Here is a 25,848-nt window from a genome sequence, read left to right on the forward strand (position 1 = left end):
TTCCTTGTGTGTGGGTTCACCTTTGCCTATTTTGTTCACTTGCGCACAGTAGTTTTTTTCCAAATGCTCCAACGTATTTATCACATTATTTGTAACGTTTCCTGTGTGTGTTTCCATGGGCTCAGATGTGTCACTGCCATGATTTACGGGAGCCCTGCGTCTTCCTCTTCTGCCCTCCACTGCCTCCCATCAGGAATTATCGCCCAGTGTCATTCAGGAACTGACCTTTACTCCCTTTCTGGGCTGGCTCCCGTGCCATCCCATTCCTAGGTTTACATCCTTACTTCCTAACTTGCCGCGAAGTATTTGAATGGCTTTATTTTGTCCACAACCTTGTTTGGTAGTTTGGAGGTGTAGTAGAATTCCAGGTTGGAAATAATTTTCCCTCAGAGTTTTGAAGACGGTCTGTCATACTGTCTGGTGTTTGCAGGTACTCTCCAAGCACGGTCATTTAGACCTTTTTATGTAACTGTTTTGTTGGTTTGGTTTTTTCTTTTCCTTTCTCCCTCACTGGAAGTTTATCTCATGATGCTGTTCCCTGGTGTGGGTCTTTCCTCATCTACTGTTCTGGGAACTCAGTGGACCCTTTCATTCTGGAAAGTCATGTCCTTCAGTTCTGGGACATTTTGTTCTATTATTTCTGTGATTTTTCTCCCTTTCTTTTGTTTTTCTTTTTCATAACACTGATTCTCGTCCCATGGAAATGGTAGCTTCAGAGAGGGCCCATTATAGTGTTTCAGTTTTCTGCTCTCTGCACTGGAGCAGATTTGAGATCTGTTGCTAGAATGAAAGTCAGCCTGAAAATATTGGCAAGCCCTGCGTGTGATATCTCTTCACCCAGCTCTGTAGACCCCTCTAAGGCATGTCCTCTGGGACAGGGAGACCCCGCCCCTGCTGCCTCCCTCCCGGTCCCCCTCAGTTACTGGAAATGCTGCTGTCTTTCTTCTGCTCTGCAGATACGCTCTCTTCTCTTTGGATGAATCCTCAAGCTACCTGACTTTTTCAGAAGTTAATTTTACTAAGACACTAAGATAAATGAAGGATGAAAAGTTTGAACAAAAACACAAAGGGGGCTTCCATATAAGAAAATTGATACTGTAAAAGCAGGGCAGACTCTTAAGAATCCAGTTTTTGAATTGATAGGAACATGAAACCGGGATGCTTACACTTCCTCCAGGAGCTCCTCTTGAAAACCGTGTTTCCCCACGTAAACCGAAGTATCAGCAGCAGCTCCCTGTAGGTGGGATTACAGCGCGCTGGCCCTTGCTTTTCTGCTTCACTTTGTCTGCCCGGGGCGCCTGCCTGGACTGGCCCTTCCTGGGCGGTGAGGGAGGGTGTGCTTCCTCCCAGGCTGCTCCCGTGGATCCTCTGTCGTCCTGCCCTGACCTCCTTCGCTCTTTATGAAAGCGTGTTTCTGGGTCTCCCTAGCCTGTTTTTCTCTCATCTTTTTTTTTTTCCCCTCAGTTATTTTCACCAGCCACTTTTTAAGACTGATGCCACCTCCTCTGCAAAGCAATGCTTTTAAAGCCATTTCTTCTAAGTCAGGCTCATCTTCCTAGTTCTGGTGGCCTCTGTGGCAGATAACAGCCTATTTTTGGAGCGTTCAGATTCTTATTTCAGATCTGAACAATACTTTCATCTCTCACTTCATTTACAGATCAAAGAGAATATTTCCCAGTTAATTTTTATTAGAAAAAAACAAATGTCCCTGAAAGGACTATCAAGGTGGTTTGTAGTTACAAGCTTAACCGCTTTCCTGCGTTCCCCTGGCCCCTCGGTCTCTTGTTCTTGAGGGATTACTGAAATTGATCCAAGGAAGGTCCTTGCAAGAACTTTTCTAAAGTAAATGACAAAATCAGTAAGTACTTGTGTTAGTGATTGAGACAGAAAGAAGGAAATAATCACCTATAATCCTGCCACCCAGAGATTGTTTCTGCCATTCAGAGACCTCTGACACATGATAAGGAACAGGTTATTGAACTCTGTTAAGGTGTGTTTGAGTTTTGAAGGACTGTGTACTGAAACTTCTGAGTAGGCTCTCATGGGTCTGAAACACAGGAGAGATCTGAGCTGAAGATCCAGATTTGGGAGTCATTAGCATTTAGTTGGCATTTTTAATTTAACCATTGGAGTAAATGAGGGGAGGAGATACGTAAAGCGGTAAAACTGGAGAGCCTCCCGCAGTGCCCTGAAGTTGGTCCACATTCAGGGAGTGTGCAAAGGGAAGAGAGCTTCCTCTACAGGGTTGGGAGGAAGGCCAGAAAAACATAGTATCCAGAGGAGATGAGAATGGGATTAAGTGTCACATGCTTTTGAGAGGTAAAGGAAGAGAAATCCTAACGATTTCATTGAATTTTGCCGTAATGGTATCTATTTCGCATAAAGCTTTCCTTGCTCTTAACTCAAACATAGTCGTCTCTGAACCACATACGTGCACATTTAACTTAGTGCAAATCTATTATAAATATTTGTTTACAGTTCTGTTTCCTCTAAAAGGTGGAGATCTTTTGGGGGTGTGGCCCCTAAGGGTATGCTCTTAGTCATCTTTGGTGAGACACTTGGTGGGAAGGGGCAGAAAAGGTAACAGTTAAGCCGAGACTTAGGGGATGGGTGGGGATGGAGAAGGCGCTGCTTGCCAAGTGTATGATGACTAAGTAAAGACTGTGTGAGCAGGAAACTGTGTGATGTGTTCTGTGTGGATGGGGGAAAGGCTGGGTGAGATGCTCTGAAGGGGACTGTAGATGCCAGACCAGACCAGGTCTTGCAGGCATGAGCAGGCGTTTCATTTTATTAAACACAGAGAAGCCATTGAGTGACTTTAAACCATGACTTAATCTAATTTGTGTTTTGAAATCCCTTTTGCTGCTACAAAGCCTTTCTTCTTCTCTAGCGGTAAAACACTTTAGATAGATTTTATGTATAAAATACAGGAAACTGATTTCTTAGCCCTAAATACTGATGTCCTTGAGTCATTTGCCAGAAAAGTCTTGCCTTAAGAATCCACCCATAAAATCAGTTTGCATCTTAGATATCAGAAACTTGAGTTATAAAAAATAAAATGATTTATATGTAAAAATGTTCAGTTAGTGTCAGAGGAGAGTCTTGAAACCTTAAGTCTGAAATCCTTTTGCCTGCTAGAATCAGATTACCTTCACTCCCTGTTATGACTGCTGGTGTATCGGGAAAGTGATAGCTTGAATGTTGATTTACTGTGCACACAATTTTCACAGGAATTTGTCTTTTTTCATTTGTCCCATTTAAAAAAGAAATGTCCTTTTATGGTCCTTGCTGCAGTAAAAGCAGTAATGGGGTTTTGCTTTTAATTGGAAACGCTTTTTCTGTTGCATAATAAATGTCTTTCTTGTAATTCTAATCATGAGCAACATCTTGCATTTCAGTTAGTTCATTCAATAAATATTTGCATGCCTGCTCCCTGCCAGGCACTGTTTTACAACCTTGGGATACACTGAGAACTAAACAAGAGTCCCTACCTTTGAGGAGTTTACATTCTGATGGGAGGAGGCAGATGTGAATAATAAGCATTATTAATATATTTATTATGCTAATATTAAATATAGTTAGTATGCTAGTGGGTGGTATGTGCTATGAAATGAAAAATAGAACAGTTGATGCAATGAGTGAGGAGGTTGTGATTTTAAATACGGTGGTCAAGGGAAGCGTCCCTGAGAAGGTGTGAGTTAAGCAAAGGCTTGGAAACTTGTGCAGACACCTGGGGGAAGAGCACGTCCAGGAGGAGGAACAACCAGTACAAAGAAAGGCCAAGGGTGTTCCAGGGCTGTCTGAGGAACAGTAAAGAGGCCAGCAGGTCTAGAGGGAGGGAGGGAGCACCTCAGCTTTTTAGGAACAGACTTCTCAGTCAAATTGGGAAAGTTCATAAACCAAAAGAAATGAATAAATAGGCGAAGAATTTCCATCCCATAAATGCGTTGCAGATGGTAACCTATAAATACCCTGACTCATGCCTTAACTTGAATTAGAGAATTCTAAAATAACACAAAAGTTTCTTAAATTCATTTCATAGGACAGCTATACAAACAAAAAGAAATCTCTTTTTTTTCTGTGAATAAGCAACTGATGTTGAATCTCAAGCTCATATGACCTAGCATTTAGTAAACACTGAAAATTTTACCATTTCAGTTTATAGATCTCAGGTTAAAAAGCCAAAGGGCTTTGTTTTATAGCAAAGGATGGCAACGGTGCTGAATGCACTTACCTCCAAAAGGGGCAGTGATGGGGGTGAGGATTGGGCCTCATCTAGGGGAAACTGTGCTTAAAGAGCAGGTGTGGTTACCTGCCTTATTTCTTTCAAGCTTGGTACCGTCAGTCCTTTTAACATTTTTGTTTGCTGATCTATATTTTCTGTTCTTTGACTCAGTGAAATTGTCCATGTGTTTCTTAAGTTTCCAACCTAAATGTGGCACTCTACTCTCATTAGGTCCTAATCGATGACTGATGTGGTAGAATGTTGCCAAAGTCATGTGCGTATCAGGGGTGTTATGTCGGTGTGTATGTTCAGCATCGTCTTTGTTTCAGGTGCGCAGTACTCTCCATACAGAACTGGGCTTGGTTTATCCAATGAGATCACTGGGGCTGTTCCAGCTATCCTTATCTATACCTGATCTTTTCCCGTGTTGTTTCTGAATTTTATTTTTCAGGGCATCGTTTGTGGTTTCTTAAACTTCTTTCTTCTTGATTCCTTCCCCAGTTTGTGCGGTGGTTTCATATTTCAGTCTTCTGCAAATTGCTGGTCATCATTTCTAGCTTAGTTCCCATGAGGCTGAAGCTGAGGTAGGATCAGATCACGGAAGAAAACGCTGAGAAGCTCAGGTCTGTGACTTTCTGAAGCAGAACAATCTACGTTCACATCACAGTGAACAAGGAAAATGGGATGAGTTAATATAACTAACTGAGAGTTAGAAGGGCCCTTGAAAGTTTTGCAGGACCTTTTCTCTCCTTCCTTTAAATATGACTGCACGTGAATCACCCCAAAATGTAATGGTCTGCCCTCTCTCTTTCCTTCAAAGGAAATGCTGTGACCTCTTTAGGCCTCTGGTTCCAGTGCCATCCTAGGTTTAGGGGAAGTTCAAGAGCAAGCATTTTATGGACATGCAGTGGCCCCTGAATGACAAGATTAAAAGATTCAATGTACTTAAAGCGCATTTACTCTTAAATCCCTCTTTATTGGGTATTTTGATGATTAGAGTTTTAAACATAATTAAAAACCTAAGATGGGAGTCTATTCAAGTTGTCTATCTTTTTTTCATATGTTATATCTGTTTAAGATACCATGCAAAGACAGGTCTGTATCTTTCTTATATTCTGTCCTTGTTTTGCTGTTGATGGGGTTTGGAGTACAGGCCACAATGTGGGGACCTCTGAGATGTCTCACCTGGTGCTGACAATTCACTTAGTCACTGTTAACGTTCAGCTACGCGAGGTTTTTAGTCATAACATTTGCCAAGCTTCATGTCAAAGTACTAAACATTTTTATTTTTATTATGACAGAAAGCCTTCCCTTCAAGACCTGTCAGGTTTCAGTCATAGAGAGGTCGTCCATAATGGTGACACCCTCCGGGCTCGCCCAGACTTGAAGGAGTCTGCACGTGCACTCAGCACGTTGAGTGTCCTCTTCGGCAGGAGAGGAAGCAGCTGAGGGTGTACCATTCGTAATCGACGTTGTTTTACCAGGAGAGTTTTAGTTCTTAGGGACTCGCTAGAATGTAGAATCTTGCCCTTGAAGATTTACTTAATCTCATTTTTAATGAACAGCCTGGGCCCTTTGTGATGGGGTTGCTTGTATGATTGTACTACTTGATACAGGGGAAATATTTTTATTCAGTATTTTTCAAGTGTCCTTCCTTAGCAACATGTGACATTGTTTTCAGGATGTATCTTTTCAGAAGCTTCACAGGAGGGAAAGCCATGACAGAGAAGGAAGTTACCAGTTATTCTTTGCACGATAAAATCATCAGCCTCATCACTAACTTCTAATTCAAATCAGATCTTAATTTGGATGTTCCGTTACTCCTTGAAACAGCTTTGTTCCTTGTACATGATGTGGTATTTCAGTTTTATAACTGAGAATCGCTGATGCAGACAACATTTGAGCTCTTGAGCCTGGAATACCAATGTGGTTTATTTTGGGGACTTGAGTTAAAAGGCTTTCTAGAATTTGTGGTTATACCTCTCAATCCTTAAAGTCTTTCCAGAAACCCTGTATCTTATGAGTTCATTCTCACATTTTTCATTTATAGGTCATTTTTTGCTGGTAAAATCCCAAGAATAAGTGGTTTATCAGTCTGGCATTTTATCAGTGACTGTATTAAAGCAAATTTTCAGAAAGTGAGCGTGATACAGATCTCATCTGGCAGAAGGCAGAGGGTGTCGGGTCCACAGAGTCAGGGATCAAAGTAGGAGCAGACTAGGTTAACCAGAGGTAGAGGAACCTCCTCGACACCGGGGTACCCGGGGGAATCACACCCTGGCGCAGCTGTGTGCGGTTCCTCTGCATCAGTTCCATTTCTTTGTGTGAATAAGAAGAAGATGGGAACTTTGTTGTGTACGAAACAAGTAGCATAGCCCGCAGTCTGCTTTATAGGACTGAATTCATCACCTGCCTTGCTAAACCATTGTATTTGTTCATTGTCGACCGTTTGTAGTACCCTACACTGGCTGACTCTCCCTCCCTCCCCACACAGTTGCTAAAAAACAGATGTGCTGGGATTAGTCTAAAAGCCACAGTCGCGGGGATTGGTTTCTTCCAGGTCAGAGGATAACTGTGTTTTTCCCTTAAACAAATGAGGTTAACCCATTTCTATATTTATGCTAGAGAAATAAGCCAGACTTTATTCTAATTACTTTTTTTTTTAATAGAAGAGGGGAAAGCTAGCTATATATAGAACTGATCTTATAAAGCAAGAAATGTACACCTTCGCGGGCTAGTCATTTGTATGTAGATCTTTTATTTCCAGGCAAAAATGTTATCATCAGAACTTTTCTCCCCGTTTGATTAATTCCATCCACCCTTATCTGCACGTGTACTATTCTGCGCTCCTCCTGGCGTGTCAGCGGTTTGAGCCGAAGGCTACACACTGAAAGTGCAGAGAGACCCTGGTCAGCGTGAGGAGAGCAGGCTGGGGGACCTCACTCGTTCTTACACGAAAAAGAAGCCAGATTTTGCCGTCTTTCCTGGCACCAAGATGCTGTGAAAGCAAGAGCTTCTGAAATTCTTTCTTATTTTCAAATTCACAAGTCCTCTAGTTTATATAAACCTAATTTCATTCGTATAACCAATCCTTTTTCTCCTGTCCTTTTTCCATGTTTCTTCATGGATTTTTCCTAGAACACTTGCCTTGATTTTTTTCCCTTTTTTACCCACCAGATGTAAGTATGCTGTTTCCTGCCAAGTTGATAGAATTCAAAGTGAAAGTGTCCTGTCTGATATGAAGACTTAGGCCTTAAAAATTTTGTTAATGAGGTTACTTGTCTCGGGACTTACCAAGTGTCTAACTTCTATTACGCTGAACTCAGCTGGCCTTGAAGGATTTCTCGGTGGCTTAGCGGTAATTGGAGTAATGAAGACACTGGTGATTGCCTTTGTTTTCTTGTGGCAGAAAAGCTTTTTTCCACCTCTGCTAAGTCCCACTAAAATGAAAACTCAAATAGTGATCACAAAAAGAGATTTATGTGTGAACTAGTTGATGCATGTAGGAATTCTGTGCAGGGTTTTCAGGTTGCTTAGAAGCTCTTCAGCAGTACTTGCAGATTGTTAGGGTAAACACTAAAATGGATTTTTTTTCTCTCTGAAATAACACTCTAGAAGGAATAAGATATGGTTTATACTTAGATGTCACTGGGGTGTACATATAAGGTTGTGTCATATGAGGCATCCTTTAGCCTGAAGAAAAGATGTCATCTTATTAGAAAACAGAATGAGTATATGATCAGATATCATGTGAGCATATTGAATTACTTCTCATTCAGTTCCTAAGTAAGAGGACCCAGAACATTCCAGTAACAGCTTCTCAGGTGCTGTTGGCCATATTTAATTCTTTTAAATTATGCAGATGGACAGGGCCTTCAGAACAGTTGACTCTGTAAAGAAAAAAATTTAAAAGGCTAAGTATTCAGGTATAGACGCTAAGAATTGACCATCTGTCAGAGAAGAGAATCCAGCAAAAATAATCTTGCATATTTTCCAGGAGAAAATGATGGAGCTGATCTAGGATTCTGGTAGATGAATGGTGGCGAGAGGTGCATAATAAATAGTGGTTATCACCAGAAAAAAGTGGTTTCATTCAGCTCCTGAATTTAGTTGATACTGGTTGCATCAGCGGGGCACCTGGTCATGTAGCAGCTATTAAGCATCACACAATTATTTCAAGAAAATCTGTTTTCTAGAGTGCAGGAGCTTCCTTTTTTGGTAGTTTTGGACTGCAAATTAAAAACAGGCGGAAAAAAAAAAAAGACTGAGAGGCTGGTAATTGGAGAACATTTTTAGGTTGTGGTGGTGTGGTTAAGAGCATGGACCTGGGATGCAGACCGCCCTGGTTTGAATTATGGTACCCAGCCTTTCCATGCTTCAGTTTTCCCATCACTAAAATAGGACGATAATAGTACTTCATAAGGTTATGGCACTACACGAGTTAATATTTGTAAATAGTGCTTGGCACATGGTAAGCACCATCTAAGAGTTTGTTAAATCTCTGGTTTAACGTAGCTGAATTAAACATTGGGTTCTGAAGATGTCCATCTTTGAAACCTAATGAACATTAAATGATTTCCCTCTGTAGTTCACTCTCATCTTTCTCAATGCACAGTATTTTTTACATGAGTGTACGTTGTCCAGATGACAGGCTTATAGAACCATATTTAAGGAGAGAGTGTAAGAATACACACTTTTCTTCATGTACTTTTAAAAAATATCCCCAAATTGATAGGTTGTCCTGTATGTGGGAGAGGTTCCCACTCTGCTGCCACTGTTCCAGTCTGGAACATAGACTAGACCTTAAAGGAAGAAATGACTTCACATATATTAAAACCTCATGGAAATATTTTAATGGTAGTTAACTCCTAACTCTTGGTATTGGCGAGACTGTAATAAACGATGTGTGCATGTGGAAGAAGGGAGGGCGGCATGCGGTGTGTGTCCTCTATTTAGCAAAACATTGGATTGTGGAAGATGTTTTTTTGCATTTCATTTAGGTGTTTCCTGTGTCTCATCATAAGATTCCCCTGAAGATTCTGGTTCAGTTATTTGGGATTAGAGCCTGGGAAATATAGTATCTTTTAAGTTGATTAGTAAGACTTCATCTTTAAGAACATATACTTTTAACAAGCATCTCAGATGATTATGAGGTTGAGGCAAGATTTGTGAGTCAGGTAATTCATCTGTCTTCTCTGAGCTCCCCACTTTCTCACCAACAGAACCAAAGGTTTGACTAGAAAGGTGGTTTGCTTCCTCGCTCACTGCTGTGATTCTGTGATCCCTATTTTCCTCGGGTTTGTGATATCAAAGAATTCCATTATGTGTGATGAAATACGGAGTGAGCAAATTAGCCTGTTTACCAGGGAAGCTAATTCAGCAAATATTTTTAAATGTTTTAAGAAATAAAAAAGCTAATAAAACAGCAAACTTCAAGTAATTATTAGTGATTAGGTTCTTTCTGTATATTGACCATGTAAGGTAATAAAACACCCAAAACTCTGGGATTCTGGATTGTGTTCTGTCCTGTGTGTAGCAATATTTAAAATACTGCTATTTTAGAATTAGTGATCCTTATATTTAGCAAATTTACTAAACTTTTGAGCAGTTACAGCTTCTCTTTATTGATCTTACCATGGAGTACCATGATAATTCTTGTACTTTTGCTGATTAGCTCATCACCTGAATAATTACTTGGTAATCCCTTTCCCATTCCTCGCAGTGTCTCACTATGTTTAGCCTTGCTGCCCATGATAGCACAGTTGTCCAGCAGCCTGGAAGGTCCAACAATCAGCAAGTTCGTATTGATTGTTCTATTCTTGGCCCAGTGATTTCTTGAGCTGATAGTAAATGGATAACTGGGGGTTATTAGCACACTTACCCATGGGTTATTTTTATCCCTTAAGTCTTCCCCAAGCCTGTCTCAGAGGAGAAAAACAGGTATATTTCATAGTCTCCACAAAGTGATGGCCAGTAATTGACATGAGTTGACATTGGTTTGGTTTCGTTTTTTGAGAAGCGGGGAGGACCCTTCGGGAACAGAAGTAGAGAGCACCAAAGTCCTAATTTCGAGGTTACTTTCTTTTGGATGAATTTAATTCCTTAAGTTTGGAACACTCATTAATTAATAAATTTCTGTTTAGCAGATTATACCTCTAAAACACTTTTAGGATGTACAGCTTCTTAAAACTGTTAAGTGTATATGCTGATTCTGAATGGTATACTTCACAGATCTAATTGTGGTCCATGGTGTTTAATCTATTTTAGAAACTGGATGGCTTCTACAGGGAGCCAGGCCTCGGATATAGACAAGATTTTGGGATTCTTCAGTGATGGCTCACCCCCCACCAAAAAGCCCAGGTAAACAAGGGAAGGGAGTCCGAGGAACACAGTAAATCACCACTGGTGGCAGATAACGAAAAATAATGAACCTACCCTGCATCCCAGTTGGTATCACTAATTAACATTGGCCCTCATGTAAAAATTAAATTATTTTTATTTTGAATTTCATTTTTATTTTTTATCAAGTTCAGAAATGTATATAATTTTAAAAGTCAGTACTTCAAGGCTCATGATGCCTCACCCCTCCCACTTCTCAGCTTTATCCATTTCTTCTAATATTTACATCTGTATTTTGAATGCTGTATGTGTGCTGCTTTTTTTAAGGTTTTGGTTTTGTCTTGTTTCCAGTTATGGAAAATGAGGATTAGGCTTATGACTCCTCCCCTGCGCATTGCCGTCCACCACCACCACACACACGTGGACTCCCCACAGCCTCCCAGTGTGTTTCATACTGCAAGTTTTTGTTAAATCGGTTTTTAATATTTACATTGTATGACTGTATTCATAGTATTCATAGCTGAGCCTAATGTGTTGTGATTAGAATTTTTTCTCCAAGTTATTAAAGATTAGCTCATTTTTTTGGTTGGCTTTGTTTCCTGTGTGCCTGTCAATTTATCTTCAGACTCTGTGACAGAGAGGAAACCTCCCTGAGCTGCCGACACGCGCGGCAGCAGCGTTCTAGTTCAGCTTGTTCCGTGGCTTCTTCCCTCCGGACAGCAGTCCTCCAGGCCTCTGCACCGCCGCTGTCTGCCGTTTTCCTTCATTGTCACGCTGAGAATTCCTCATATGTCTCTCCTGTATTGGATCCTCTGTTCCCTGGATCATATGTCTTCCTTTTCGGTGTCTTCCTTCCTCATGTCTTCTTTCCTTCATTTTGCTGAAAAACATCTCATTAGCTTTTTCCTTAGTGAGGACTCATAGGCAGAAAGTGTGGGGGACATTTGACACTGTCTTTATTGTACGTGTACATTTATTTGATGGTCTGGCTTGAGTACAGAACTTTAGATGGGAAATCATTTTCTTTAGAGTTGCAGTCATTGCCCATTCTCTGCTAACATCTGCGTGATCCTGCCAAAGTAGCCACTTTGTTCCAATTCCCGGTTCTTTGTATTATATGACCTCTTTTTCTTTTCTCATTAGAAGCTGGTAAGATGGTTATTTTATTCTCAGTAGCCTGAAATTTCACGATGATACATCTTCACATGAATATAGAAATCAGGTAGCTCTTGTAAGCTGGCTACTGATTTACTTTGGAGAAATTTTCTTGTGTTATTAATTTAATAATTTCCTTTCTACATTCTGTCTATATAGAACTCTTAGTGTTCAGATGTTGGCTTCTGGATCAAGTCTCTAATTTTCTTACAGTTGTCTTATCTCTTTTGTTTTTATTATTGTACTTTCTCAGAGAGCTTCTCCATTGTATCTTCTAACCTTATCAATTTTTATTTGTTGTGTCTTTAATTTCTAAAAAATCTTTTTGTTTGCCCATTTCTTTTTCATAGCATTCTGTTCACTTTCCATAGATGCCTTTTTTTAAAAAAAAATCTGTGTGAGGATGTCAGTTTCATTTTCAGTTTTTCTTCTCTTTCCCATGTTGTGTCTTCCTTCCCTCAAGCTCTGTCTCCTGGTTTGTTTTGGTGTAACACTTATGCTGGGGGCTTTATTCAAATGTAAGATGACTCTTATTTTTCTGCTCATATTTAAGAGGAAACACTTTAAAAAAGAGAGAGACTAAAAAGCCAGTTGGAGAATCAGCGTGTGCATGAGGGGCGCGGTGCCTGGCGGGTTTCATTGTGGGTGTCAAGCATGGACTGGGTTCCAGGCTGAGGAACTCTCTTCCTATCAGAATCTGTGGGTCTTTGCTCTCATGCTGGCCCCTTTCCCCAAAGGGATCTGTTCCCATCTCCTGACCGGATGGGGAGTGTGGTGCAGGTGTAAGTTTGACTGCTAGTGCCGGGGAGTCCTCCTCTAGGAGCAGGGAGGGTCTCATAGTTCTTAAACAAAGTTTATCTCCCCCTCTGAGCTGTGCACAGTGTTCCCAGGTACAGAGTCCTCCGGTTCAACCTCCCTGGAAGGTAAGCGTCCAGTCCTAGGATGCTGACTGCTTCTAATACAGCCCCGCAGTGAGTTCTCCGGCACTGGCCGCACCTGCCCCTCCACCTTCAGACGTACCTGAACACTCCCAAGCTTCCACAGAGGGAGTCAGCTCTTACTTGACAACTTCTAAAGTTTGTTGACCTCTTTTGTTTGCTTTTCTTGTTTTTGTCATCTTTGCCTATTCTACTTTTTATGAATGTACACCTTCTTAAAAAATTACTGTTATTTAGTGTTTTAGGAGGAACTAAAAGTGAAACATAACTGTTAAATTCTTCCTTTTTAACTGGAAGTCTTAAATTCAGAAAAAGCGCACCTCAAATCTATGATGTATGAGATAAAAAATGCAAAGAGTACAGCATATTCCAGTGAAGAGTAAAAATCCTAGTTCTCCCCAGTCACGAGTTAATCACTATTTACAGCTCTTACGCATCCTAGAAGTTTTCTGTAAATATATGTGTGTGCTTCACTGTCTTGATTCCCTGGAACTGAAGCTCATCTTTCATTGTTTCCTTCTCACATCCATTATCCATCTTCCCCAACAGCTGAAGCTCTTGAGGTCAGGCACTCCCTTGTGTCCACAGAGCCATCGCCAGCGCCGACCTGAGTGTCTGGTGCTCGATGAGTGTTTCATGGAGTTGGGGGCAGGGACAGCAGGTCTGGAGGGGGTTCCCCTGAAACCAGGTTTCTCAAGGCTCAAAGTACTGTTTCTTTCTTGCATTATGGCAAAAGGAAAGCAGATCCTTTTTTGTTGTTGTTCATTTTATCATTTGGACAAAAGGTTGAGAAAGGCAGTGTCTTAGGGAAAAAAAAAACATACCATCAGCAAGATTAAAGTGAATAAACCTACTTCAAGCAGATCTTAGTATAGTTTCCAGGATGAAGGGGGCATAGAGAAACAAAACACAAAAGCTTGTACCCATGCTGCCGCACTTAGAAGCGCAGGGCAGAACTCCATTCTCATCACAGGAGGAAAGGAGTGTTTTCCGGCTTCCCTCGTTCCCGATGAATAGTTGTTTCTTTATTTAGGTACATGAGGCTCTTGTGTTTTCAGAGTTCTGTTGGCCACCTTTCTCCGTTTCTTTTCTTTCTTTTCCTTTCCTTTCCTCTCCTCTCCTTTCTTTCTTTTCTTTCTTTCCTCTCTTTCTCTCCCTCTCCCTCCCTCTTCCTCTCCCTCTCTCCCTCCCTCCCCCCGAGGATATGTAGAACAAAACCGAAGGCAGATTTAGTCCCATTTTTGACTATGTCGTGCTCAATTCTAGTCACGCTCATTTTCATCTTGATGTTCACAAAATTTGGACTTAAGCTTTCTGTTGGCTCTCTTTCATCTTCTGTTTCGCATTTCTCAACAGTAGGAATTTAATATGTGTGGGTTTCTTTTCTCTCTGGAATCCAAATCAGGCTTGTTTTTTGAAATTTAATGTTAGTTTAAGATACAATTTAGTTAGCAGAACTCAGCTGAGCTGTAATAACTGGCCCTTTTCCTAATATTTCTTAGGCTGAGGGGACTATGAGGGAGAAAATTCATTTTACAACTGGTCTTCAGGATTTCCGCAGTGGGGTTATTGCTTTGTTTTTCAGGAAGCTCTGGCATGATATCCTGGTCTTTAGCTTATGTTCCTTTGGAAAGGGGTCAGGAACTGGTAGTTGTCATCTTTGCGACTGTAAGAGTTAGAGCTGAAACTCATGGCTTGAGATGGCCTCTCCCTGCGCCTCGTGTCTGTGGGGTGTTTCCAGTCCTCTCATTTGTTTGACTTTTTCAGGAAGCTGCTCCCAAGCCTGAAAACTAAGAAGCCGCGGGAGCTAGTGCTGGTGATTGGAACAGGCATCAGTGCTGCGGTGGCGCCCCAGGTCCCAGCCCTGAAATCCTGGAAGGGGTTGATCCAGGCCTTGCTGGACGCTGCCATTGATTTTGATCTTCTGGAAGATGAAGAGAGCAAAAAGTTTCAGAAATGTCTCCATGAAGACAAGAACCTTGTGCATGTTGCCCATGACCTTATCCAGAAACTCTCTCCAGTGAGTACCCTTCCGTGTGCCCTGGCATTTGATCTCCCCTAAAACTGGACATGCTTGCTAAATGCAGTGAGGATGTTCATTTCTAGCTTATAGATTCACATAGCATTTGGCTCGTCTGCAAAATGTCTGTTTGTGGACCTGATTGAGGGTAGTTATCTCGACCCCTCATTTCAGTGTGTGTGTGTGTGTGTGCGCGCGTGTGTGCGCGCTCGCACATGTGATGATGGTGATCATGTTGTGGCCTTTATATGTACAACAATGAGACCACTGTCCCATTAGTGCTGTGTTTTGAATTTACTTTTTCTATGCTCAACACTATAAGTGCTGTGTTCCTTGACTTCCATGCCTTTTAGGGAATCTCAGAAAGATTAGGCATAATTCTTATTTTGTAGATAAAGCAACACTAGTTTTTAACATTCCTTATAAAGGCAAATACACACGCGCGCGCACACATACACACACACACACACAAATATATGTATGTGGAATTTTGTCTTGTTTCATTAAGCTTAACTGGATATCAATTTCTGAATGATTTAAGGGCCTCCCTGTCTTGATTTGTTTTAAAAATCAAGATTCACTTAAGATATATTTGGAAATAATAGAGTAGGCAAAGCATGTTTTAAAAAGTCTTCATAAGGTAAGTACACCTTGACGAAAGGTGTAACTCTTACTCTTTAAAAAGTCAATTGTAAGTGTTGGTTTTCTTCCCCCTATGCCCTAGGGCCTATAGGAAAGACATGTCATTAAGGGGTAACCTAAAAGGCGGTTAAAAGTAATTTCCTCCTGGTTCACAATTCATCCAAAACTTAGCACCTTTTACTTCCTCTTTTCATTTCCTTGTCCTTAATTGGGATAAAGTTTTTACTAATCTAGAACAATATAAGAAATTAACAGATTTTAAAGAACTCATGGGATCCCCACCTCATACCACAGACAAAAATTAACTCAAAATGGATTAAAGACCTAAATGTAAGAGCTAAAAACTATAAAACTCTTAGTATAAAACATAGATTGAAAGCTTCCTGACTTTGGATCTGGCAGTAGTTTTTGAAACATGACACCCAAAGCACAAGCAACAAAAGAAAACGTAGATAAACTAGACTTCAAGTTAATGAGAGCTGTTAGGCTCACAGAGTGCTGCCAGGAAAGTGAGGAGACAGCCCCAGAGTGGCAGGGGATGTTAGCAGTTCCTGTGTCTGATAAGGGTATAGTAGCCAGAATATATAAAGAACTGTTACAGCCTAACAATAAAAAGGCAAATAATCCAATTTAAAAATGGGATTGGGGTGGAAGAATAAAGTGGGAGTTCAGGATTTGCAGATACTAACTACTGTACATAAAATAGATACACAGCAAGGTCCTACTGTACAGCACAGGGAACCGTAGTCAATACCTTGTAATAGCCTATAATGAGAAAGTGTATATGTGTATATATAAACGGACTCACTGTGCCTGTCACCAGAAATAAACACAACATTATAAACCTGTGATACTTCAATTAAATAAATAAATAAATAAATAAGAATGAACAAAGGATTTGAATAGACATTTCTCTGAAGAAAATTATACAGATGGCCAGTAAGCGCATGAAAAGATGCTTGACATCATTAGTCATTAAAAAACGCAAATCAAAACCGCGTGACCTAACACCTCAGACCCACCAGGATGGCTAGGATCAAAAAGTCAGAGAAGTTAAGTGCTGACGAGAATGTGGAGAAGCTGGAACCCTTCTACACTGCTGGGATTGTGAAATGATGCAGACAGTGTGGAAAACAGTCTAGCCATTCCTCAAACAATTAAATATAGAGTCAGCATGTGATCCAGCGGTTTCACTTACAGATATGTACACAAGAGAAATGAAAGCATATGTTTGTGTAAGGACTTACAAACAGATGTTTATAGCATTATTCATAAGAGACAGAACCTGTAAGTAATGCAGATGTCCATTAACTTGCACAAGTAAACAAAATTGTGGCGTATTCATATGGAATATACAATAGAATATTACTTGCCAATAAAAAGAAATTAAGCACTGATACATGCTGCAACGTGCATGAACCTTTAAAAACATTATGCGGAGTGGAAGCCAGTCACAAAAGACCACATACTAGATTATTTCATTCGTATGAAATGTCCAGAATAGGGAAATCTGTTAAGAGACAGAAAATAGTTTAGTAGTTGCCTAGGACTGGAACAGAGATGGAAGGCAGGAGGGTGATAGTTAAAGGGTACAGGGTTTCTTTTTGAGTTGATGAAAATGTTCTAAAATTGTGACAGTTGCACACATCTGTGAATCTACAAATAACCATGTGCTTCAAATAGGTGGATTGTGTGTTACGTGAATTGTATCTCAATAAAGCTGTTAAAAATAGGTGAAAGGATGAAAAAGGTAAATGATTCAAACACTAATCAACAGAAAGTGGCTGTGTTGACATCTGATAAGTACACTTGAGAGAAAAAAGGAGGGAATGTCCAAAAGAATACTAAATCACTGTCACATAAAAAGGTCATTAAAGAGTATATTGCCCAGAAATTTAAGAGAAAAGTATTAAAGAAGTGTGTCAGCCAGTTAGTTAATAAAAATGTCATCTTTCTGGAAAAGAAGAAAGAAAGAGCCTGTGAGGACCGATTGCTGTATTAGTCCAGGAAGACTGGTCTGTGAATGAAGAAGCCCTGTTTGAAGCCGGGACCCGCGGTGGTGCCTCGTCGCCCTGGTACCTCGGCTGGAACCTTCACTCATCCATTGAAATGGTCTCCTGAGAATAGAAGGCATGATTTTGCTAGTTGGGTTAGTTGATCAAAGGTAATAAGAGAATTTAGGGTCAGTGTTAACAAATCTATATTAAATAAATATATCAAACTGGAATCACTGTCTTTGGATAAAGATTTGTTATTAATCTTAGTTGTGGATTAGTGTCAGATCCGATAGAGTAGCAATTATCAAACTTTTTGGTCTCAAAATGCCTTTGTTCTCCTTTCTCTTTCTCCTTTCTCTTTAAAAGTTACTGAGAATCTCAAACAGGTTTTGTTTTTGTGGGTTATATATATTGACATTCACTGTTTTAAGAATTAAAACAAAATTTTAAAATATTAAATTAATTTTAAAATAATAATAAGTTATGTTGCACAGTAACATAAATAACATGTTTATGCAAAGTAATTATATTTCCCCAAATAAAAATAAATTGGGGGGGGGGGGTATAGCTCAGTGATAGAGCACATGCTTAGCATGCACGAGGTCCTGGGTTCAATCCCCAGTGCCTCCCCTAAAAATAGATAGATAGATAAACCTAATTACCTCTGCCTGCCCCCCCCCAAATTTTTTTAAATAAATAAATGAGAAGAGTAGTATTTTCAGTTTTTTGCAGATCTCTACAATGTCTCAGTAGAAAGTGAATTTTCGTATATGCTTTACATAGTTCAGTTTGTTTGTGTTGTTTTGGTTTATGTATATGAAAAAAATCAGATCTCAGAGATACATACTTGGGAAAGTACATATAAATATATATATCTTTTAAGTGTATATATATATGTGTGTGTGTGTATTTTAAGAATCTAACAAGCAACAATAATATGACAGGGTTAACAGGCCCATCTGCAGAGCCAGTTTCTTACAGTAGGAAGTGACACTGCAAAGAGCTTGGGTTTCGGAATCAGAAAGACCCTGCCATTTAAGAGCACTGGGACCCTGGGCACATCAGGGAACTTCTCAGAATCTATTTTTGCACCTGTAAAACCGGGATAATACTCAAGTGAAAAATAAGTGAGAAAATATATACGAAGTGTCTGGCACATAGTAAATGCACTATAAATGTTAATTACCTTGGTTAAAATAAGTCAGGATTTTTTTGGCTTTGTTTTTACTTGTATCTGGGATTGGAAGGATGGGAGTTGCAGAGTAGAAGGAAATGAAGCAACATTGGACCCAGTTCACCGTTTTAAATGAGTGAGAAAATGTCCATAAATGTGTGTGGGAGTTAGGCATTTCCTTTTGACCATGGAACCTCCCTGTTTGTTTTCATTCTTTTGTCTTTACTTAGAGAGGCCACTGGTGGGAAATTGAGTTCTAGGGTCACCTGTTTCAAGAGAAAAAGTTCATTTTTCAGTGTGAGGAAATCAATGCAGCTACAAAAGCCCCTTTCCTTCCTCTGTGTTGGCATGCATAATGCAGTAACTGGAAGAGATGGGATCAAGAGGTTGTTAGCCAAAATAAGTGACTCATGACATTTATTTCCAGCCTTTAACCTTTTGTACTTCTTAGAAGCAAGAAAATACACCCCACACCCATGCTTACCTGGTTGTATACCCAGGTGTTTTTATCAGTGTGCATAATGATTTAACTGGTGCCAGATAACAGTGCTGTTTAACCGCGTGTGTATGAATCAGGGTCCAAAATGAAGTTACAAAACTCAACAAGGAAGTTCTTAGAATCACCATACTCTGTAATTTTAAACTTACTTTAGCTTTTTTGAATGGGTATCATCTACACACATGGCGGAAATGAAAATGATGTGAAAAGACTGACATGGGGCGCGGCAGCTCGCTCCCACCCATGTCTTTGCCTCCTTTTCTCAAACTTGCCCCACATTGGTCACCGTGCCTTTGTTTCTTTTCTTTTTTTACGTTGTTTCTGTTTTTTTGTTTTTTGGGGTTTTTTTTCACTCAAAAGGTCACTCCTTTTGAGTATCCCTCCAGTGTTCTTCTCTGCAAAAACAAGCCAATAGGATTATATTTATTCTTACCTCACGGCCTTCTTGCCCACGTCAGTAGGCAGCATTGTAGCTGTGCTGACCTGCACCTTGTTCGTTTCACTTAACAGCTGCATCCTGGGGACCTCTCCCCACCAGTTTCCTGTATGCGGGTACTTGGCTTGTTTCCAGCCTTTTACTGTCACAGATAGCAGAGCAGTGATAATGTTACATATGTCTTTTCATTTGTTTGCAGTTACATCTGTCAGGTATGTTCCCGGAACTGAGATGGCAAGATTGTAGGGCAAGTGGATTGTCTTTTTGGTAGACGTTAAAGTGGTGTCATAGTTTTGATGACAAATCTAGAAAAGTGCCTGGCATTCAGTAGTAGTTGACTCTTGTATGTAGTGAAATTCAGTAACTAGAGTGGTAAATCTTCATTTATTTCTGATCAGGTTGTTCATTCTGATTAAGTGTGAGAGTTCCCCCGTTGGTTACCTACAGGCTGCTAGCATGTGACATAATTATCTATGCTATGTTGTAATGAGAATGGACAAAAGTTGAAAAATATGACCTACATTCTTAGCCACATAAATTGTGGGCTGAACCGTCTAGTAGCCCTAGAGAAGAATCTTCGAGCCCACTGACAGCAGGGCTCAGTGAGAAGCCCGTCTTGCGGTAGACGCGGCGTGGAACAGTGACTGGCGGAGCCAGGTGCACTTCTGGGGGTGGCGTCACCGGGCAGAGGTACCCTTTCACCTCTGTGCTCTGATTTTTCTCCCATGAAAGTAATTTACCGTTTATTTGATAGGTATAATGAAAGAACTGATACTTTTATAAAAAATACTTTGAAAAATAGGAAAACGATTTGACAAGTTGAAATGTGTTTTATGAATCTGCTTACGAGATTCTGTGGAAACAGATCTTTATTGGAGCATTTTGTTATTGGAAAGATACACAAAGGAAACCAGGAAGGTTGGGGGATTACTTTGAGGAATAACCGAAGGGTTTTTGCTAATCTGCTATTTAACAGCTAATTGCAGTTACTTGGAGCTTAAATGGGGAATATTGCGGTCTGTAAGAACTAATTCTTGCTTTGATTTTTTTTTTTGGAGGGGATACGTAATTAAGTTTATTTATTTGGTATTTCAGTGGAGGTACTGGGGATTGAACCCACGACCTCATGCATGCTAAGTATTCGCTCTACCACTTGAGCTGTACCCTCCCCCCTTGTTTTGATATTATCTAATGGAATGGTTTTGCAGGAATAGGATAGAGATCAGATATTTATTATAGCATTACAGTTACTTTCCCATTTCAGATTCCTTTTGTCCCAGGGATCCCTTTGTCTTTTAAGTTAGAAGGCCAACTTCCCATTTGAGATTCGTGTTCTGTTTCTTCGTTAGTCCTCAGAGATATTTACATGTATTCAAAACAAGCTGGGAAAGCAGTTATTTAAATGAACCATATGTTAAGAAACAGGGAGTCTGTTCAGAACCAATTAGTGTTTGGTATTTTTAACAGCTGCAAAATGCAGATTTTTTTGATTACCTGTGTTATATACTAAGTAGTCTTCCTAGCAACCCTGTAAACAAGTTGCTGAATTATGCCGGGAAACAAACAGGCAGGGAGCAGCTAAGCAGTTTCCCCTAAATCCATCAGCATCTGTAAAAAGCCCCCCAGATCAGAAAAACACGTTAACTGCCTTCAGAGCTGTCTCTTAGTGGGCACGCCCTAGATGAGGGAAGTTTAACCAAAAGTATTGTCTTCTTACCTGAGGCCTACTTAGAGGGTCGTGGGTGCCGTGCTTTCTGCCCCAGCTGTCCTTTCGTCCTGGTAGTGAGTCACATCTTTCAGCCTTCTCCACTGCCGTCATTCTGTAAAAATGCCTAAATAGAGAGCTTTTGGGTGTTTGCGTGCTGTGTGATAGTCCTGCTCACTTGCTACATGCTAGGTGTTGTGCTAGCGCTTGGCAGGTATCCTCCTGTTTTCCTTATTATAACCCTGTGAGGGAGAGGATATCTTACCTTTATTTTAAAGGCAAAGTACTCTTCAAAAAGTTGCTCTTGTTGTAATGAAAACAAATGATGTACCAGAACCCCCCGGACTGACTTCTCTCTCTCACATCCCTCCCCAGCGTACTAGTAACGTTCGATCCACATTTTTCAAGGACTGTTTATATGAAGTATTTGATGACTTGGAGTCAAAGATGGAAGATTCTGGAAAACAGCTACTTCAGTCAGTTCTCCACCTGATGGAAAATGGAGCCCTGGTATTAACTACAAATTTTGACAATCTCCTGGAACTGTACGCAGCAGATCAGGGCAAACAACTAGAATCCCTTGACCTTACTGATGAGAAGAAGGTAAAAAATAAAGGACTGGTTCGTCTCTTCCTCAGGCCAGCGGATCGTATCCTCATCAGAAATACCGTTTTCTGGTTGGGATACTGTGTGGTGCTGAGATTTACGGAGAGGTAGAAAGGGGGACTCTTATCCCTGGTTGGATTTTTGTTTTTAGGTTTTGTGATGAAATTAATACACAGTATAAAGCACAGATCTTAAAAGTGTTCAGCTCTTTGGGTTTTGACAGTTTCACTCAGTTTGAAAGCAGGATTGCAGGAAGTCATTTGAACTGTCAAAGCTGAGTCTTTAATACTTGATAATACAAGGTCGGTGCAGTACTAATTTAGAGTTCTCTGTTAGGCTTTGCTCTTCGTGGCATCTTGAACTGTATAAAGACTGTTTTATGTCTGAAGAGCAAGTTTCAGGCCAGGTGGCAGCTGGGTTGAGGTTAAGGTGCAGTGGACACTCAGCAGACTTTTTTCCCCAATGTAGCCATACTATACCCCAGCCATCTACCATAATATAGAATTATAGATGTCAGCCTGGGTCAGCTAACGAGAGAAGGTTTTATTAGAACCGTCACCAGAGTTTGTAATTTGAAATCTGGCACTGAGAGGAGATTCTATAAAGAACACCATTTAATTGATGAAATACACTGAAGCCATAAAAGGGAAAATGTTTTCATTGCCATAGAAAGATGTCAAAGACGTAATGATTGAAGGAGAAAAAGAAGAAAACGAAAAAACAGGTAATGAAGCGCTACCAGGTCTCATTTGTCCCGCCCTGTGGTGTCTGTAATTTCCCTTGTGTACTTTCTTTTCCTAGGAACCTGCCTTTGTGTCCAGCTTAGAGCCCAGCTGAGTGGAATTTGAATAGACAAATGATTCACCCACTGGCACTCAGTGTCCCAGTTCCCCCTCTGCCAGAGTAGCAGCTACAATACCAGTCTTGTGATTTTGCTGACCTTGAAGTCAGCTTTTAAAAGGAAATCCAACTTAGAGAAATGGTGCTGTGAAGGCTGGTTTTCTCTGGCTGGAGTCTTTTCCGCCTGCTGCCCCCTGCCTTGTGTGGCTCCTTCTTCACCTGTAAGTCTCCACTTAAGTGTCACCTCCTCTGACCATCCTAATTAAGAATGATGGTCCTTCTCCTTCAGTGAAGCACTTACTATAACTTCCCATTTTTGTCTTGGTTCGTTTGTGTTCTGGCTGTTGACTCCTCAGGAATAGCAACTCCATTTTGACAGGTAACATGCCAGCCCTTCTTACACTAATGTCTCAGGTAGTACTTGGCACATTGTAGGTGCGCAGTAAATAATTTTTGAATTAGTAAATGACTGAATGAAATTCAGAAATTAATGGCTAGAAACAGCTTACATAATCTCCGAACATCATTACCAACATCAGAAGCGTAAGGGGCTTTTCAAAGTTAAGGATCTCTCTTAGACTTAAAATTTCCCTTCTCATTTTCACCCCGGAACCTCAAGATTTGCTTTGTATTTTTAGTGCACATTAGGGGCAGTGTGGAAGCCTAACAGTTAAAATTACTGACTAGTCATTAGGATGGGGCTTGGTAATATTCCAGTTCTCAATCTCTGTGCCTCTTGACTGTTTTTCCCTAATCCATATCTTATTTCTCTAGAATGTTGTAAGAATAAATCTATACTGTCTCAAGTCCTTGAGAATATAGAGCCATGGAATCCTGTTGGCCGTTCTTAGCCGTCATCTAAGTGATCGTTTTTCACGGGTAGCCTTTTAGGTAACCCAGAGGTGACCGAAGTCCTGCTTGTGCTGCTTATCAATTACTGCACAAGAAACCACCCTGAAAACTCTGGGGTTTAAAACAGTGTTTTATTTGCCCATGATAATGTGAATTGGCTATATGAGCTGGACCCAGTGGCTCAGTTGGGCAGTTCTGCTGGTTTTGCAGGTTACCCTCATGGCTGCAGTCTTCTGGTGGCCAGCCTGGGTGGTGGGGGTTGGCTTGCTTCCACACCTGTCGGTGCAGGCACTTAGCTGGGCCACGCACCCCTGCAGGCCATCAGGCTTCTCCATGTGGTGGCTAGGTTCCAAAACGCAGCAAGAGAGAAATAAGACTCATTGTGCCAACATTTCCAAGCGTCTGCTTGTGTCATGTTTGCTAATGTCCCTTTAGCTAAAGCAAGCCACGTGGCCAAGCCTGGAGGAAGTGTGAAAGGGGACTAGGGAGGCATGGAGACAAGGAGGCTTGGGGACCATTAACTGAAACAGTCACCCAAAGCTGTCATGTATGTCACCAATGGAAAGAGCCCCTATTGTTTTTGCAAATGATGGCAAAGAAATTCTAGTATTTGATTGTTACTTGCAAAGAGAAATCAGCAGACTTGTTACAGTCAGTCTCAACAGCCATGCCCGAAATGGAAAGTGAGGCCACATCAGGCGGCCACATTCTTGCCCGCCGGTGAAGCTGGAGGGTTAGGTCAGAGCCTTGTCCTCAGAATAGCCTCTTGCCCTTTGGAACCTTGAAACAAGTGCTAGCCCTGCCCACCTGCTTGAGCCGTATTTGTGTCGTGCAGGTCCTAGAGTGGGCTCAGGAGAAGCGGAAGCTGAGCGTCTTACACATCCATGGGGTCTACACCAACCCCAGTGGCATTGTCCTTCATCCAGCTGGGTATCAGAACGTGCTCAGGAACACTGAAGTCATGGTGAGTGGTGCTGACCTTGCCGTTCTCAGGAAAGCCTTCCTGGGAAACCCCTAAGTACACCATTGGTCTTGCAGAGATAACCGTTTCTGTACATTAATTAAAATTGGAAGGTCAAGCCTTCTTTCCTGTGCTGCTCAGCTTGTGGGTGTGCATGCCATCTTAGGAGAGGTCGAGCCTCTTCAGGTGTCAGGGTTTTACTTTGTTCTTGATTGACAGCCAGCAGAGGGCAATCTGATTGGCATCAGCTTCACAAAGAATATATCACCTTCTTCATTGTTTGGTACTTCATAGCGTTAATCACCCTCTCTGTGCCGAAACTGATTTATGCAGCTTTTCACTGTCCAGTCACTACTGTTGCCCACGTTCTAAAGAGATTTTGTATAAATGGTGACGGGCTTATATTGAATCATCACATTTATTCACATTTATTGCTCAGTGGAAAAAATTGAAAACAGTTTGGATAGGGTGATGAAATGGAGGCGTTTTGGTGAAAAAAGACCAAGAAAATGTGATGTTTTCTAAAGCATAAGGGGACTACTTTTGACCTGTTCTTTGCTCTGACATCTGTTTCAACTGCATCTATTACGGACATTGAGTAATCCCTTAAGCAAAATCATTTCCAGTATTTTTATGTTTATATGTATGTGTGTGTGTGTGTATGCATGTGTATATGTATACACACACATACATATATACATACATACATACACACTTACATATGGATGTTCTAAGTGTCAGACTGTCTTTGAGCAAATCTGGTGATAGAATTATCTCTGGTGATCCATGGCTCAGTCTGTAAAGCAAAAAAGGCAGATATGATCCTGAAAATGGCAAGAGTGAGAAATACTGAAGACTACTCATTGCCTTATGGCCTCTGGGCACATAGATCTGAAAAATAAACTATAAGTAGATCCGTGAACCCTGACTAGAGAGCCTGCAGGAGAAGGCCAGGTAAAGAGACAGTTTTAGAGGAGTCGTCAAGTTGTAGTAACAAGGAGATCAGACTCCTTCGCAGGACGTATCTGCCCCTTAAATCTGGGTTAATCGGTCATCCTGGTCTGCTAAATGTAGCAGTTATGCCCCTGTTGACTTTTTTGTTTCAGACACATCTTCATGGTGTCTTGGTGTCATTAATGTGTTGTTTCTTTTCCTGCAAGAGGGAGATTCAGAAACTCTATGAAAACAAGTCGTTTCTTTTCCTGGGTTGTGGCTGGACTGTGGATGACACCACTTTCCAAGCCCTTTTTCTGGAGGCTGTCAAGCATAAATCTGACTTAGAACATTTCATGCTGGTTCGGAGAGGAGATGTGGATGAGTTCAAGAAGCTTCGAGAAAACATGCTGGACAAAGGGATTAAGGTCATCTCCTATGGAAATGAATACGCCGACCTTCCGGAGTACTTCAAGCGGCTGACGTGTGAGATCTCCACGCGGGGAGGATCAGGTGAGAGGCGTTT

At 40.9% G+C, this 25,848-nt stretch overlaps 1 protein-coding gene across 2 annotated transcripts in view; it reads left to right on the forward strand.

The window, feature by feature from the left end:
• The window catches only part of FAM118B (family with sequence similarity 118 member B), a 38,028-nt gene that overhangs the window by 8,867 nt on the left and 3,313 nt on the right, over positions 1 to 25,848 (forward strand). For both annotated transcript variants that reach the window (XM_010986251.3, XM_031443412.2), the window contains exons 2-6: positions 10,493 to 10,585; positions 14,425 to 14,677; positions 21,506 to 21,733; positions 24,264 to 24,392; positions 25,550 to 25,835. In XM_010986251.3, the coding sequence (XP_010984553.1) occupies positions 10,500 to 10,585; positions 14,425 to 14,677; positions 21,506 to 21,733; positions 24,264 to 24,392; positions 25,550 to 25,835 (982 nt within the window). In that variant the 5' untranslated portion in view covers positions 10,493 to 10,499. The remainder of the gene's footprint in view (positions 1 to 10,492; positions 10,586 to 14,424; positions 14,678 to 21,505; positions 21,734 to 24,263; positions 24,393 to 25,549; positions 25,836 to 25,848) is intronic.

Source organism: Camelus dromedarius, chromosome 34 (genome assembly GCF_036321535.1).
Source record: "Camelus dromedarius isolate mCamDro1 chromosome 34, mCamDro1.pat, whole genome shotgun sequence".
Taxonomy (NCBI): Eukaryota; Metazoa; Chordata; class Mammalia; order Artiodactyla; family Camelidae; genus Camelus; species Camelus dromedarius.